This window comes from Bacillus rossius, chromosome 5 (assembly GCF_032445375.1).
Source record: "Bacillus rossius redtenbacheri isolate Brsri chromosome 5, Brsri_v3, whole genome shotgun sequence".
Taxonomy (NCBI): Eukaryota; Metazoa; Arthropoda; class Insecta; order Phasmatodea; family Bacillidae; genus Bacillus; species Bacillus rossius.
The window spans coordinates 29642991-29658096 of NC_086333.1; the positions used below are offsets into that span (position 1 = coordinate 29642991).

Below are 15106 nucleotides of genomic sequence, written 5' to 3' on the forward strand. Positions count from 1 at the left end.
CCTAATTATCAGATGTAAGTTATGTAAAGCTTACGTCAATTACTCATTGCTAGCGATCTTCCCAGGTGTAAAGAACATGGTTTAAAAGAAAAACCACCCCCTCTTATTAAACAGGGAACATTCATCAATTAAATAAATCCATACATATTTATTATAATACAAACAATATTTAATAAAAATATCCAATTAAAAAAAATCACACAGATATAAAATTATTTAAAAAAAAATACGAAAATAGCGTATAAAACACTACACGCATATAATTATTTAAAAAAAATGATAAAACGGGTACAAAACTCTACACGAATAACATTAATTACAAAAATACGGTAAAAAGGGTACAAACCTCTACACGAATACAATTATTTTTAAAAAATACGATAAAAAGCGTATAAAACACTACACGAATATAATTTTTAAAAAAAACGATAAAAAGGGTACAAAACTCTACACGAATAACATTAATTACAAAAATACGGTAAAAAGGGTACAAACCTCTACACGAATACAATTATTTTTAAAAAATACGATAACAACCGTATAAAACTCTACACGAACATCATATTACTGCGAAATACAATCTAAAAACCTAATAGGAAGGGTGTATAAAGAATTTAAAGTTCAACTTTATCTCGCGGAGTAGCGAGACCGCCGTCCGCAGCTGTACCTGCATTTCTTGGACAGCATCCAGGAGCGTTTGCAGGTTGGTATCTCGTTCAGACGTTGCCTCCGTCGCCCCGGTCATCGTCGGCGGCGTCTCCGCCCAGGTCACCGGCAGCGCTGTCTCCGCCCAGGTCACCGGCAGCGCTGTCTCCGCCCAGGCCACCGGCAGCGCTGTCTCCGCCCAGGCCACCGGCAGCGCTGTCTCCGCCCAGGCCACCGGCAGCGCCGTCCCGCCAGGCCACAGGCAGCCCCGTCTCCGCCACCATCGACGTCGCCACCGTCGCCCCGGTCACCGGCGGCAGCACCTCCGCCCAAGCCACCGGAGGTGTCACCATCGACGTCGCTGCCTCCGCCCAGGCCACTGGAGGCGCCAACATCGACGTCGCCTCCATCGCCCCGGTCACCGGCGGCGGCACCATCGACGTCGCTGCCTCCGCCCAGGCCACCGGCGGCGCCTCCGCCCAGGCCACCGGCAGCGCCGCCGCCATCGACGTCGCCTCCGTCACGGTCCCCACAGATGGTCTTGAATCTAGGAGGGCCATTAGACCCAGCAGCTCCGTTGTCGAGGGTAGTTGCACAGTTGTGACCGTAGCCCCCGGCACAGGATTGAGGGATGTCATGAGCTCCTCCGTCAAATTTGAGGTCGGTGACATCCAGTACGTCGGCGATGGCGGCGGTGATGAAGATGGCGCCCAAATGGGAACCGGCGACGACGACGAAACCGGTGGCGACACCAGTTGGGCCAATGGTGGTAGTGGCCCCAGAGTCAATCCACCCATCGGTGATGACGTCCCTGGGATGACGTCGATGTCCCGCATCACGAACCCCGACCCCCCAACCACAGGTGAACTCTCGATCCAGCTCCTCACCCGGAGCTCCGGCGACTCCTCTTCGAGGGGGAGTGCCATCATGGCGGCCTCCTCCTCACTGCCGAATGCGGACATGCTCTTGTATGACATCCTGTCAAAACGCGAATGACGCTCGTGAAAATCGTCTATATAGTATGCTATCCTCCTCCAATCCCCTTACCCAAAAAGGACCTTATGACCACCCGCCAATGAAATGAATAGCGGAGGAGGGGGAAACCTGCGTCTCTAACCACCCCAACACACACACACACACACACACACACACCTACACACACACACACAACAACCGTACATCATGAACACAAAACAAGCAAAATATCTACGAAACCATAATATTAAACATCCGTTGTCTAGAATATTAATATAATCCATACTAATTTATAAAAGAACATAAACATGGAAATAAAAAGAATACAAAAAAATATTAGGTCACTACAAACCTAATTTATCCAGACGCTAAACGTCTCGTACTGTGTCAAACCGTAGACGGAATGGTTTTGATCAATAACGTAGTATATCTACAAACAACCCATTAGCCGAGCTGAAAACCGTAGTCATCAAAGCATGAAGTGATGTTCCAATGCCTATAAGAGATCCTAGTGATACTACAAAATGAATATATTGTGCGATGACCTAGTGAGGTCGAGTCGCACACAATCGGATTGATTATTCAAAACAAATCTTAGACACTGTATGCACATATCGGATAAATATGGATAGGTCAGTCGGAAGTGAATTCCATACCAAGAGAATCACATTCTACACATTTACGAGGTACTCGCACATTTGCCACTACGTTTAGGGTAATCAAAAAATTACTAGTATTACAATACACAGATACAAGAAGATATTATTTTCCTCGTTGGTAAATATCACGTTCTATAAGCAGTTTAATAAAACCTCTTAGTATTCTCTTATAATTTTTTTTTAAACACGGATGCATTGCCAACATGGTGGTCAAGTCCACAGGTAACAAACCACAACAGTTATCAATGAAAACGAAAACTTCCGTATACGTCGGTGCTAACGTCTGTGAGGTGTCCTTAGAAGCGGTTTATCCTCAATAATGTGTTTATATGTTCGCACACTTTTAGCCTGCCGCATCGCTGTAGACCCACCGTGTTCGTCATTGTAAACTATTTTTTTTTTTCTTTTGTCATGACTTAGTTCCTTGTGCTGTGTGATATTTGTGTATTCATCGTGGGTTACAATTTTCGTCAGCAGCTGATTCAGTCGTGTTGTCTATCGCCATGTTTTTATTTATGTGTTGATTTTAGTCATTTTTACATGTCAAACAGTGCAAAACCATGTTAAATAAATTTTGCCATTACATGGGTAATGTAAGTATCAGATCTTATAGCACCTTTCTGTGGTTTCTACTACTCGACGGTACCGATCTCGGGATAGCATGAGGTACAATGCGACAGATAGGTGGATGAACATGACTACATAAATGATGTGACCAGTCGGTGGTATATTCCTGTAAGGTCTACGACACGCTGTGGGTATAGACTAGCTAAAATACAAATAGATCGTGCATTGTAAGTAGAGGAATTTTTTGTAGACAAGTCTTAGAAAGGTTGATGATTACATATCCTCACTTGCCTACTATCATCGTGAAAGTGTCGTTAATAGTGAATTGGATTAATCATCATATCTCGCGTTGTTAGTTTGTCATTTAATGGCATATGTACAGACTTGATATCGTCATTTGGAGAGTTGAAGAAATACTAAGGTTCTATGAACATTTTATATAGGAAATGATTGAAACTTTAAAAGCTAGTAAATTTATCAATTCTACTTCGAATATGTGCAAGTTAATTTTTTATTATTTAAGCGTGTTTAAATTGCATTGTCTACAAATGAGAATAGAGTTTTTTATGTACTTAATAGTACAAATTTTTTTATGTTTAATGTGTTTGTTCTTCTCGAAGTATACCCACATATAGCTAATCCATACATTATAAAACCATATTACGCAAGTTAACTAATCATGGGTTAATTTCCTGAAAAGTCAATGAATGTGTACAGTATCAGATAGTGGTGCTGTAAAAATACTGGAACAGAGTTGTCATTTAAAAAAAAAAAAAAAAAAATAAGAATGACTATCACCTACGAACTCAATCGGGTACTTTTATTGTAATAGCACAAAATACATTTACGAACCATTAAAAAATAAAGGGGAATTGAATACTGATAGTATTGATGACCTAAGTTGATGGTAAGCATCAATCAATGAATGTATTCCGTAAGTACTTTAGAAGATCAATGAATTGTAACACCCCTCGTGCCTCAAAATAGAATTATTTGGAATTAATTAAAAGAGCCTTGGAAACAAGCTGGAAAAAAAATACGTTAAATGAAATGATTTACCAGAGGCGACACGAGGTGGGAACAAACACAATTTAGGAACTTCCTGTAACAAGCAAAGGGGAAGTTGGGGGATCGTTATAATCAATAAAATAAAAACTACATGATTAACTTGATCTATAGTTTCCCTGTTTTATTTGCCCTGATGAATATCATGTTTCAATTATTTTAACATACCTACAAAAGATGTAACAATTTTCCAAGATTAACAAAAGGAACACGAAATTGGGGCTGGCCAGCGCTTACTTAAACTATTTTACATTCTTAGTTTGAAATATAAACATTTGCATTATGAGTGGATGGATCCTATGATTATATTCTTAATTAGTTCTATTCGTTTTACATTTTCTTGAGAAAAACACTGGTCGCTGGTGGGTTGGTCATCCGGTTGAGATAGTTCGTCGCTAGGTAAAGGGGAAATGTTGAAATTACATTACCACCCGGGGTCTTCAAACAATCACGTCGGGTAGTAGAAGCGTTTCTTCGAATGTGACCCACGGAACAGAAAAAGGGGGGGGGGGGGGTGGTCACGAGATGAGACCAATCAATCTCTCCCCGTCATCGAACCCTGTCTGCAACAGTCCAAATCAAAACTGATTAGAACTGGTATACAGGCAGTCTATGGGGCAGAAAATGCCCGGAAAACAAATTTAAAGGGAAAAAGGAGGGTTCGCGAATTATCACTCACCAAAACAGGGGAGTTGCCCAGCACGCTGCAGTCATGGAGTCAGCCAGGCTCTGGAGCTCGCGAATTGCGCGGCAGGACGCTGATGATTTCTTCATAATAATAAATTTCAAAGAGAAAAATTTCCAAGGCAAATAACTAAACTATGCAGACAGACTAATCTACTAAAATGGACTTGAGGGATAGCATCCCTTATACAAGGCGACTACATATTCGTTAACGGTCGGATGAAATCTAGCCGATTCGCGATGGAGGTCTGTCTGCAGCCGCGACGCGAGTTGATCTGTGTGTCGCAGCAGTCCGCGTTTCGTAATTAAAAGAGCCGCCGGCGCTAACAGGTGGAAAGGGGGGGTGTCTGGGCCGCCGAAAAATACCGAACTTGCCCAAATACGGGCAAAAAAAACTCTAGCAGGAGTCTTGAAGTTGGCCACACTGGGCGACCGTAGAGAACTCTATCGGAGGAGGCTGAGTTAAAAAGAATCGACTCGCGCCTGGCGTCCATATAACTCAAGGGAGAGCGGTGCTGCACTCTGGTGCCTTAGAGGGTAGGCAAGCGGAGAAGTTCGCGACTTAGTCGCTAGGTAGTGTTTGCTGTCAGTTCTGGCGCCTTCGTTTTTGCGTGGCAGACCTAGAGAACGGTAACCGGTCCCCAGGGGGTTACGACCGGTCATTGGTCTTACTTGGAACTGAGAAGGGGGGGAGGTGGGGGTAAAATGCAACGTTGGTGGGAAACTACGCCCCGTCGTGGCTACAGAGGGGCGAATATAACACTACGACGTGATGAAAAAGGCGAATCTCAGCTCGTCTCTGCGAACTGGTCGCCTGCAAGCTACAGGCTTGCTTAGGCAGTTAGGGTCACGAAGGGAAATAATATTACAGGCTTGAGGCGTGACTGAAGGCGGGGGAAATGGTAAGCGGTCTGCCAGTCAGTGATTAGGCCAGCAGAATATCCGATACGCCGATGGGAAAGGGGCTCCAGAGCACTGAGAAAAAGTTTAACTCAGAGGAGTACACCGGACTAACCAATTAAAATTACACTATAGTAGGGCAAATAAAATTTCTACACAAAAATTTAAAATCATAATAAAAATTTAAAATATATCGTGTCGAATTTACTAATTAACGGCACATACTTCCCCCCTGAAAGACGGAGTCAGGGTGGCCCACTTGAGCCACCAAAAACCTGGGTTCCAGAAACTTACCCTGTACCAGGATCTACTGTAGTAAACTACTTACAATGGCTAACAATTCTTAAGGCTAAAACTTACAGATAACTTATTGAATTAGGGGCGCCCCTATAAACTAGACAACTTAACGTAACACTTCTTAACCAAAATTTCTTATAAACTAGTACCATGGATTTTTTTATATTACTTATGATTATTACCTAGGTTTTTTGTTATATCAACACATTGGTTGAGTATGGCATGCCGTAGTAGGAAAGCTGTTCCTTGTATAAAGAAACACAGTGAAGAGTGCCCTCATTTTAGGTTGGGGTGTACTTTCTTCAACTGAGAAATGTGTGCGCGCGCGCGCGATATTCGCCGGAACTGGGGTCGGCTAACGCGACCGTGACTGGCGTGAGGTATCGCTGGATCTGCCAGGGGCCATTCCAACGATATGAAAGCTTGGCTGACCTCTTGTCGATCGCCTTGCTGAGTGTGTGTGCTCTGCACAACACTAAATCTCCTACTCTGTAGGGATTGGGATAGCGTTTCTTGTTATATTTTTGCCTGCTTGCCTCGTGGGCCAAGTTCAGGTTTTTACGAGCTCTACTCCAGACTTCCTTAATGTTCCTGGGGTCGTCTGGTAGTAACTCTTTTAACGTCCATTGATTAGAGAGTGGGGTGTTGGGCTGGTACGTAAACATGAGTTCAAACGGTGTTGTTTTGTGACTCTCATGTCTGGCGGAGTTGAAAGCCATTTGCAACCACACGAGATTGGAATCCCACCTATCCTGCGAGTTCGCATGGAATGCTATCAAGGCAGACCGGAGGTTTCGGTTGAAACGCTCCGCATGCGAAGGCTGGGGGTAGTAGGGAGTCGTGGTCACGTGCTGAATGCCGTGTGAAAAACACATGTTTTTGAACTGAGTCGATTTAAAATTTGTGGCATTATCGGAAACAATAATGGAAGGTACCCCGGATATTTTGAAAATATAATTTTGGAGGGCTCGAATGGTGATTTCGGCCGTGGCTCTTCTAACAGGGATTAGCCACACAAATTTTGAGAATGCATCTACGCATACTAGAAGCATCGAATTTCCGTCCTTTGACCTTGGGAAGGGTCCCACAAAATCTATGAAAAGCTTTTGCATGGGCCTTTCGGCCACGTCAGAACTTAAATAGCCGAACTGGGTCTGCTGCGCAGGCTTACTCAATGCACATAATTTGCACAATTTCACCCTTTGCGTTATATCCTTGTGCATTCCGTCCCAGATAAAATTCCTGCGAATGTTTTCAATTGTTTTGAAAATTCCTAAGTGTGCGCCCAAAGGTGACGAGTGGTAATATTGAAAAACCATGTCCCTGAGATTCTGAGGTAGGGCTATTCTGAAATTTTTTGCTTGTTGTGTCCTTCGGTAAAGGATGCCTTTTGAAAGTTTGTAAAATTTTGGAGGTGAGCCTGATTTTATTTGGTTAATTATGTCGGACAATTGTGGGTCAGAATTTTGATTTGATTGTATGTCGGAAAATGCTAGAGGAAAATCTGTTAACAATGCGTGGCAGGACATAGGATTGTTTTCCTGAATCTCGGAGTTGGAAGGATTCTCGAACATTCGAGAAAGAGTATCCGCCACGATGTTCTGTGAACCACGAATATGTTGGATTTGAAATTTCAGAGAAGCAATCTTGACAATCCAGCGTCCTAATTTGCCTAATTGCTTGGGGTGAGCCAAAAGCCAAGCAAGGGCCTGATTATCGGTTTCCAGCAGAAATTCTTTGTGTTCCAAATAGGGCCGGAACTTATCTATGCCGAAAACTACGGCAAGGCACTCAAGTTCGTATACCGAGGAGGCTTTCCTCTCCTGGTGTGTTAGGGTGCGGGAGGCGAAAGCTATTGGTTGCCTGCAGCCATCGAATTCTTGTGACAACACGGCCCCAATGGCCACACTGGATGCATCGGTTTGCAAAATAAAAGGTTTACTGAAATCAGCCATTCTAAGTACTGGCGGGCTAGCTATTGCATGTTTTAGAAAATCAAAAGCTTTGTCCTGTTCTGGACCCCAATTGAAAACGGAATTTTTTTTACGTAGAGCATTCAGTGGTGCTGCATGCTCAGCAAAATTGGGTATGAATTTGGCGTAAAAATTTGCCATGCCAATAAACCTGGAAATGCCCTTAGCATCTTTAGGGGGTTGGAAATCCTTTATCGCTTGTGTGCGATTAGGGTCAATGGTTACTCCTCGACTTGAAATCAGGTGTCCGAGAAAAGAAATTTCCTGCACTGCAAATTTCACCTTCTTTGTATTAACAGTGAGTCCGGATTTACGTAGGCGCTTAAGGACTTCTTGCAAATGAGCCATATGCTCTTCAAAGGATTCTGAGTAAACAACGACGTCATCAAGATAATTAAAAACAAATTTGAATTTCAGGTCGCCGAAAATTTGGTCTAGAAGGCGTGTTAACACTTGGGCGCATGTGGCTAGGTCAAAGGGTACTACCTTGTATTGATACAGATTCCACGGGACGCAGAAACTTGTGACGTGTTTTGACTCTGGTGTTAGTGGTATTTGATGATAGGCCGAATTTAGGTCGAACACACTGAAAAATTTGGCTTTACTAAACCAGTGACATGCCGAATTTAGGTCTGGTAATGGCGTCATCTCTACTTCAATTTGCCGATTTACGCGGCGGAAATCGACCACCATGCGGTGACCTTGGCCTTGGTCCTTGGGTACTAAAAATGCCGGGGAGGCGAAACTGGAAGTGGAAGGTTCGATAACATCTTTGTCCAATAAATTTTGTATGTGATCCCGCATTATCTGCATTTTAGGTCCTAATAATTGGTAAGGGTGACACCTAACTGGGGTTTTGTCCAAAAGCTTAATTTCATATTGGGTGAGATGGGTACGCCCTAATTTTTCACTCAAAACGTCGGGAAAGTTACTGCATAACTTCTCTATTTCTCGTTTCTGTTCAAAGTTAAGATGGGTTAGTGAAATGTTATTATCACCTTTAGCCTCTGTGTGAAAGGCATTTACTTTGCTCTGACATTTTGCGTCCGGTGACACAAAAGAAACAAAAACTTGGTTGTTAAATTTAAAGTGAATTCTTCGTGCTTTCAAATCAATTATCATGCCTGTTTTTGCAATAAAATCGGAACCAAAAATTAAATCTGTGGCCAAATCATCTGCTACTAAGAATGGGAAAGACCAAGAAAACAAATCTATTTTTACTTTAACAAAAACAATACGGTTGACCTTCAAAGGCTGTTCAGCAGCTGTAAAACATTTTATTTTTATTGGCTCTACCTTTTGAATCAAACGGTCTTGTTGTAATTTCCTGAATAGCTGGCCTGACACGAAAGATCGCACGGAGCCGGTATCTATTAGGCCTGGAACTTCTTGTTTTCCAATTATTGTGTTGGCATAGGGCAAAACTGTGGGTATATTAGCTAGAATATTATGACATGTTCTTTTGTCCGTGGTTCGCGGACAATTACATTGTCTGCACATAGGCCTAAACGTGTTACAGTTTTCCGTTTGCTTGTCTTGACGAGCTTTGTCTTTCTTAGCTCGCCTTTGTTTCTGTTTTCTTCTTTTATTTTTTCCTCTGTGTGGGGAAGCGGTGTTCTGTTGAAATTTTTGGTCGTGTTTGGCATTAGGTTCGGTGTGAAGGGAAAAATTTCTAACTGTTGTTTGGGCGGCTGGCTCAGAAAGAATTATTTCTGGCCAGCGATTTACACGTTTTTTGAATCACGCGAATTTTGATAGTTTGGGCGATAGTTTTTTGCGCGACACTGTTCAATGTAGTGCCCGGGTCTTTTGCAGTACCTGCAGACAGGTATCCGTTCCTCCTTATTTTGAGGCTTAGCGACTTGTTCATTGCTGTTTTTGTGTTGCGAATTTTTGTTATAATACTGCTGTTTATTTTCTGTTACTCTGGTATTGTTGTGGGCGTAGACATTAGCTTCTCTATTTCGCTGGTGGTCTGCGTATTCTACATTCGTGTTGGAGATGCACAAGCGATCAAGCTCGGCAAAATTTTGCGGTCGGGCCTGAAAAACTGCTCGCGATCGTTCCTGCGGGTTAATTCCATCTAGGATGTTTGAGACTATCTCACTCTCAGATACTCGCAACCGAAGAATTTGAGCGGCTAGTTTGATGTCTGCTATGTAATTAGGCAAGGCTTCATTTCTGTGTTGTAGCCTGTTGTACCATTCCAACCTGATGTTGGTCATCAAACGGGCTGGAATAAAATAATTTAGAATGTCCTCATGAAATTGGTCAAAAGAATAATTTTGCTCAATGGCGAGCGTCACTCGCTCGCTCAAGGGTGGTTGTGTGAAGGGGAAAATAACTTCTAGGAGTTCCCTGTCTGGAAGGTTTGCCTTTTGTTTAATTTTGAACAAGTTCTTTAGGAAGTCGATTAGACTCTTGGGCTCCAACCCTGTGGTTTCCTGAAAATTAGCCAGCAGTCTTTCGACGGGATTAGGTATCTTGGCGTAAAAACTACCTCCAGTTGTTTGATTGAAGGTAGGAACCACAGGTACTGGGTTCGGTGCTAGATTAGAGGCGTGAGGTGTGACTGGCGGAGGTTGAGTTTGGTTTTGAGGTTGGTATACCTGCGGGCCCAATGGCAGGTATGTGGTGGCGGGGCTGGGGTAAGGAAGTTGTGATTCAATCCTGCCACCAGGGTGCACAGGGGCTGGTTGTGGTAGCGTAGCTGCCAGGGTGGAAGGAAAGGCTGTCAGTGGCGAAACTGACCTTCCACTGGCCGAGGAGGTTGGAAGGGCTTCCGGGGAGGTATGGAGGGATGTGAAGGTTGACCGAAATTCATGATAGGGGTTGAAAATGGCGGGTGAGGTGGAGGGTAGGTATATGGGTTGGGGCATGTAGACAGGATGAGCTGAGAGCGAATGCGTAGGATAGGCGAAGGTGACATTGGTGCTCGGGTGAGTACTCGTCGCCATGACCGTCGCAGATGGAAAATGAGATGGCGTGAATGTCGAAGTCAATGCCCGGCGACGTGATGTCAAGGGGGGTGAGGGTGGTGGGGAGGGTGAAAGAGGTGGGGTAGGGGCTGGGCTGCCTCCAGTGTGCATTTGTTTTAGGGGTTCCTGTACTTGACTGTCAGTTACTCCTCCTGCTACTGCCTCTACGGGTTCAAGTGTTCTTTGGTCGATTGTGGCTAGTTTGCTCCGCAATTGGAAATTTAGACCAGGAATCTGTTGCCTACATTTCTCGATCTCCTTTTGGTAGATCCCATTTAATTTTTTGTGGCTAGTATTGTGAGGTTGGTAAATCTCGTGCCAATATGTCTCAAGCGAGTTAGCGCACGTAAGATGTTGTTTCTATTTGTCTCGTTTCGTACAGAATTAGTATAACTGTGGAGTTCCTGAAATTTACTACAAACACAGTTAAATTCCTCCAAAAAGTCCAAGTCAGCGAGATTAGTGACTTGTGGTTGAATTTCCTCGGCACACGCAGCTCGGAATCTTTTCTGGAGCGTGGCCACGTCACCGAGGCTTGACAAACCTCGAAATCGGAGTTCGTACTCCAGCTCGTCACGGAGGAGATACTCCGGCGTGAGCATTGTGTCCCTTTCGTAGGTGGAGCTTGGTCCAGTCTTACGAGAACAGCAAAACATATACAAAAATTTACGTTGATTGGCCAACCAACAAACTATGGTTGAAACAGTACATTAAATTCTATACAAGACACTCTTAATTTAACTTAGCTTAGCTTAAAAATATCGTAGTTGCTCCGACGGGTCGGAAGTATGTGCCCAGAATACAGAAAGTTAACTATTTTTTGCCGGCAGCCGAATGAGTTGGTACGCCTGTCGGCGTCGCTCTCAGAGGTAAGCGACCTCTGGGACCTGCATGAACAAGGGGGGGGGGGGGGGTGGTAGGCGACGTGCTATCACGCACGCGTGGCAAGATTACAGCTGTCAACAGACGCCACTGCCCTCGGCCGTCGGGAGAGGGGAAAAGGGGGGGAGGGGTGTCTGTGACCTTGTGCCTGTCACGTCCAGGGACGCGCGATGGGGGGGGGGGGGTCAGCTGGCTGGCTGAAAGACGTCTTGCACGCTACGCGCTACCTAAGTCCGCACGGGAATTTAAAACTCAATATAAATTTTAGAAATTTAACTCATTATATTTAGGGGGTGTACCAGCGATCAGTTTACAATATTATTACAAAGTTGTTATTATCAAAAATTAATTAAAAAAATTTTTTTGTACTTTTAATTTTAGTTTAGGTATGCTTATATTTTTCAGGTATGCCTATAGACCAAGGGAACCATGCTCTGCTACCAAGTTGTAACACCCCTCGTGCCTCAAAATAGAATTATTTGGAATTAATTAAAAGAGCCTTGGAAACAAGCTGGAAAAAAAATACGTTAAATGAAATGATTTACCAGAGGCAACACGAGGTGGGAACAAACACAATTTAGGAACTTCCTGTAACAAGCAAAGGGGAAGTTGGGGGATCGTTATAATCAATAAAATAAAAACTACACGATTAACTTGATCTATAGTTTCCCTGTTTTATTTGCCCTGATGAATATCATGTTTCAATTATTTTAACATACCTACAAAAGATGTAACAATTTTCCAAGATTAACAAAAGGAACACGAAATTGGGGCTGGCCAGCGCTTACTTAAACTATTTTACATTCTTAGTTTGAAATATAAACATTTCCATTATGAGTGGATGGATCCGATGATTATATTCTTAATTAGTTCTATTCGTTTTACATTTTCTTGAGAAAAACACTGGTCGCTGGTGGGTTGGTCATCCGGTTGAGATAGTTCATCGCTAGGTAAAGGGGAAATGTTGAAATTACATTACCACCCGGGGTCTTCAAACAATCACGTCGGGTAGTAGAAGCGTTTCTTCGAATGTGACCCACGGAACAGAAAAAGGGGGGGGGGGTGGTCACGAGATGAGACCAATCAATCTCTCCCCGTCATCGAACCCTGTCTGCAACAGTCCAAATCAAAACTGATTAGAACTGGTATACAGGCAGTCTATGGGGCAGAAAATGCCCGGAAAACAAATTTAAAGGGAAAAAGGAGGGTTCGCGAATTATCACTCACCAAAACAGGGGAGTTGCCCAGCACGCTGCAGTCGTGGAGTCAGCCAGGCTCTGGAGCTCGCGAATTGCGCGGCAGGACGCAGATGATTTCTTCATAATAATAAATTTCAAAGAGAAAAATTTCCAAGGCAAATAACTAAACTATGCAGACAGACTAATCTACTAAAATTGACTTGAGGGATAGCATCCCTTATACAAGGCGACTACATATTCGTTAACGGTCGGATGAAATCTAGCCGATTCGCGATGGAGGTCTGTCTGCAGCCGCGACGCGAGTTGATCTGTGTGTCGCAGCAGTCCGCGATTCGTAATTAAAAGAGCCGCCGGCGCTAACAGGTGGAAAGGGGGGGTGTCTGGGCCGCCGAAAAATACCGAACTTGCCCAAATACGGGCAAAAAAAACTCTAGCAGGAGTTTTGAAGTTGGCCACACTGGGCGACCGTAGAGAACTCTATCGGAGGAGGCTGAGTTAAAAAGAATCGACTCGCGCCTGGCGTCCATATAACTCAAGGGAGAGCGGTGCTGCTCTCTGGTGCCTTAGAGGGTAGGCAAGCGGAGAAGTTCGCGACTTAGTCGCTAGGTAGTGTTTGCTGTCAGTTCTGGCGCCTTCGTTTTTGCGCGGCAGACCTAGAGAACGGTAACCGGTCCCCAGGGGGTTACGACCGGTCATTGGTCTTACTTGGAACTGAGGAAGGGGGGGAGGTGGGGGTAAAATGCAACGTTGGTGGGAAACTACGCCCCGTCGTGGCTACAGAGGGGCGAATATAACACTACGACGTGATGAAAAAGGCGAATCTCAGCTCGTCTCTGCGAACTGGTCGCCTGCAAGCTACAGGCTTGCTTAGGCAGTTAGGGTCACGAAGGGAAATAATATTACAGGCTTAAGGCGTGACTGAAGGCGGGGGAAATGGTAAGCGGTCTGCCAGTCAGTGATTAGGCCAGCAGAATATCCGATACGCCGATGGGAAAGGAACTCCAGAGCACTGAGACAAAGTTTAACTCAGAGGAGTACACCGGACTAACCAATTAAAATTACACTATAGTAGGGCAAATAAAATTTCTACACAAAAATTTAAAATCATAATAAAAATTTAAAATATATCGTGTGGAATTTACTAATTAACGGCACAGAATGATAAAGTGATATATATAATTATTTAGAAAAACACTCGGGATCAATTTATATTCTTATTCTATTTGGTTTCCTCGTATTTATATTGAAGAATAGAATTCAATAGATTCTCTAATCATATAAGTAACAACGTGCCTATTGTAACAACCTGTTAATATTAATTTTAATCGTTTAGATACAATAATTATCATGTGTAAAATCTATTGAGTCCATTCATAAACAATTCCACAAACACAACCGAGTGATACACAGTACTGTTCTGTTAGTAACTGTTGAATTTTATATAAACACGACCGCCACAAAGTGTAAAAAAATACATTTATAAATTTATGTATTGGAAAGATGAAATATATTTGTGGTTTCTTCCTCGTTCATAATATTAAGAGCAGAAGGGATCAATTTCCATATGAAAATATAGATATAAAAGTGAGATTGATATTATTATGATACAACAGCAATTTAAATGATGAACTTCTTTGCATGGACACCACCTTTTACGACTTCAATATTATTTCTGTAGCCTGAAAAGATCTAATGTTTTCTATAATGATGTTAAATACGTGATTAAACGAAAAACTATGTATTTAATCCCGGTATGCATACATATGACCTGAAAAGATCTAAAGTTTTCTATAATGATGTTAAATACGTGATTAAACGAAAAACTGTGTATTTAATCCCGGTATGCATAAGTATGTACGCTCCTGTCAGACATATCCTCCCACCTACCCCACGTATGCAGTTCTGCTTAGTCCCCCTACTCCTTACTCTGTTACACAGCGTCTGTACAGAGCTTCCCTTTCCGTCTGCACCATGCGGGATCAACATTAGGCCTCACGTGGCTGAGACACGCCACCATACGCTGTTATGTGACGTCTGTCCGAACTCGCTTTCTGCCATCAACGCGTGCGGTCGACATTACGCCTCACCTAGCCGAGACCCCTGGAGGCTGCTATCCTCTAGTTGTCCCCACGAGCGTCTCTGGCTACCGATCCCGGTGTGTGAGTTTCATAGCTCGCTTTCTGCCACATCATGTACATTCGTACTTCGTCTCGCGTAGCTGAGACCCCTGGAGACTGCTAACCTCTAGTCGCCTCCACGTACGGATCGGGATACTGAAAGTG

General features: G+C 43.5%; 1 protein-coding gene across 1 annotated transcript in view; it reads right to left on the reverse strand.

Annotated features, from left to right (window-relative positions):
• Positions 1 to 716: 716 nt before the first annotated feature.
• The window catches only part of LOC134532231 (uncharacterized), a 55994-nt gene continuing 41604 nt past the window's right edge, over positions 717 to 15106 (reverse strand). The window contains 1 exon segment of the mRNA XM_063368652.1: positions 717 to 1623. Within this exon segment, the coding sequence (XP_063224722.1) occupies positions 717 to 1623 (907 nt within the window).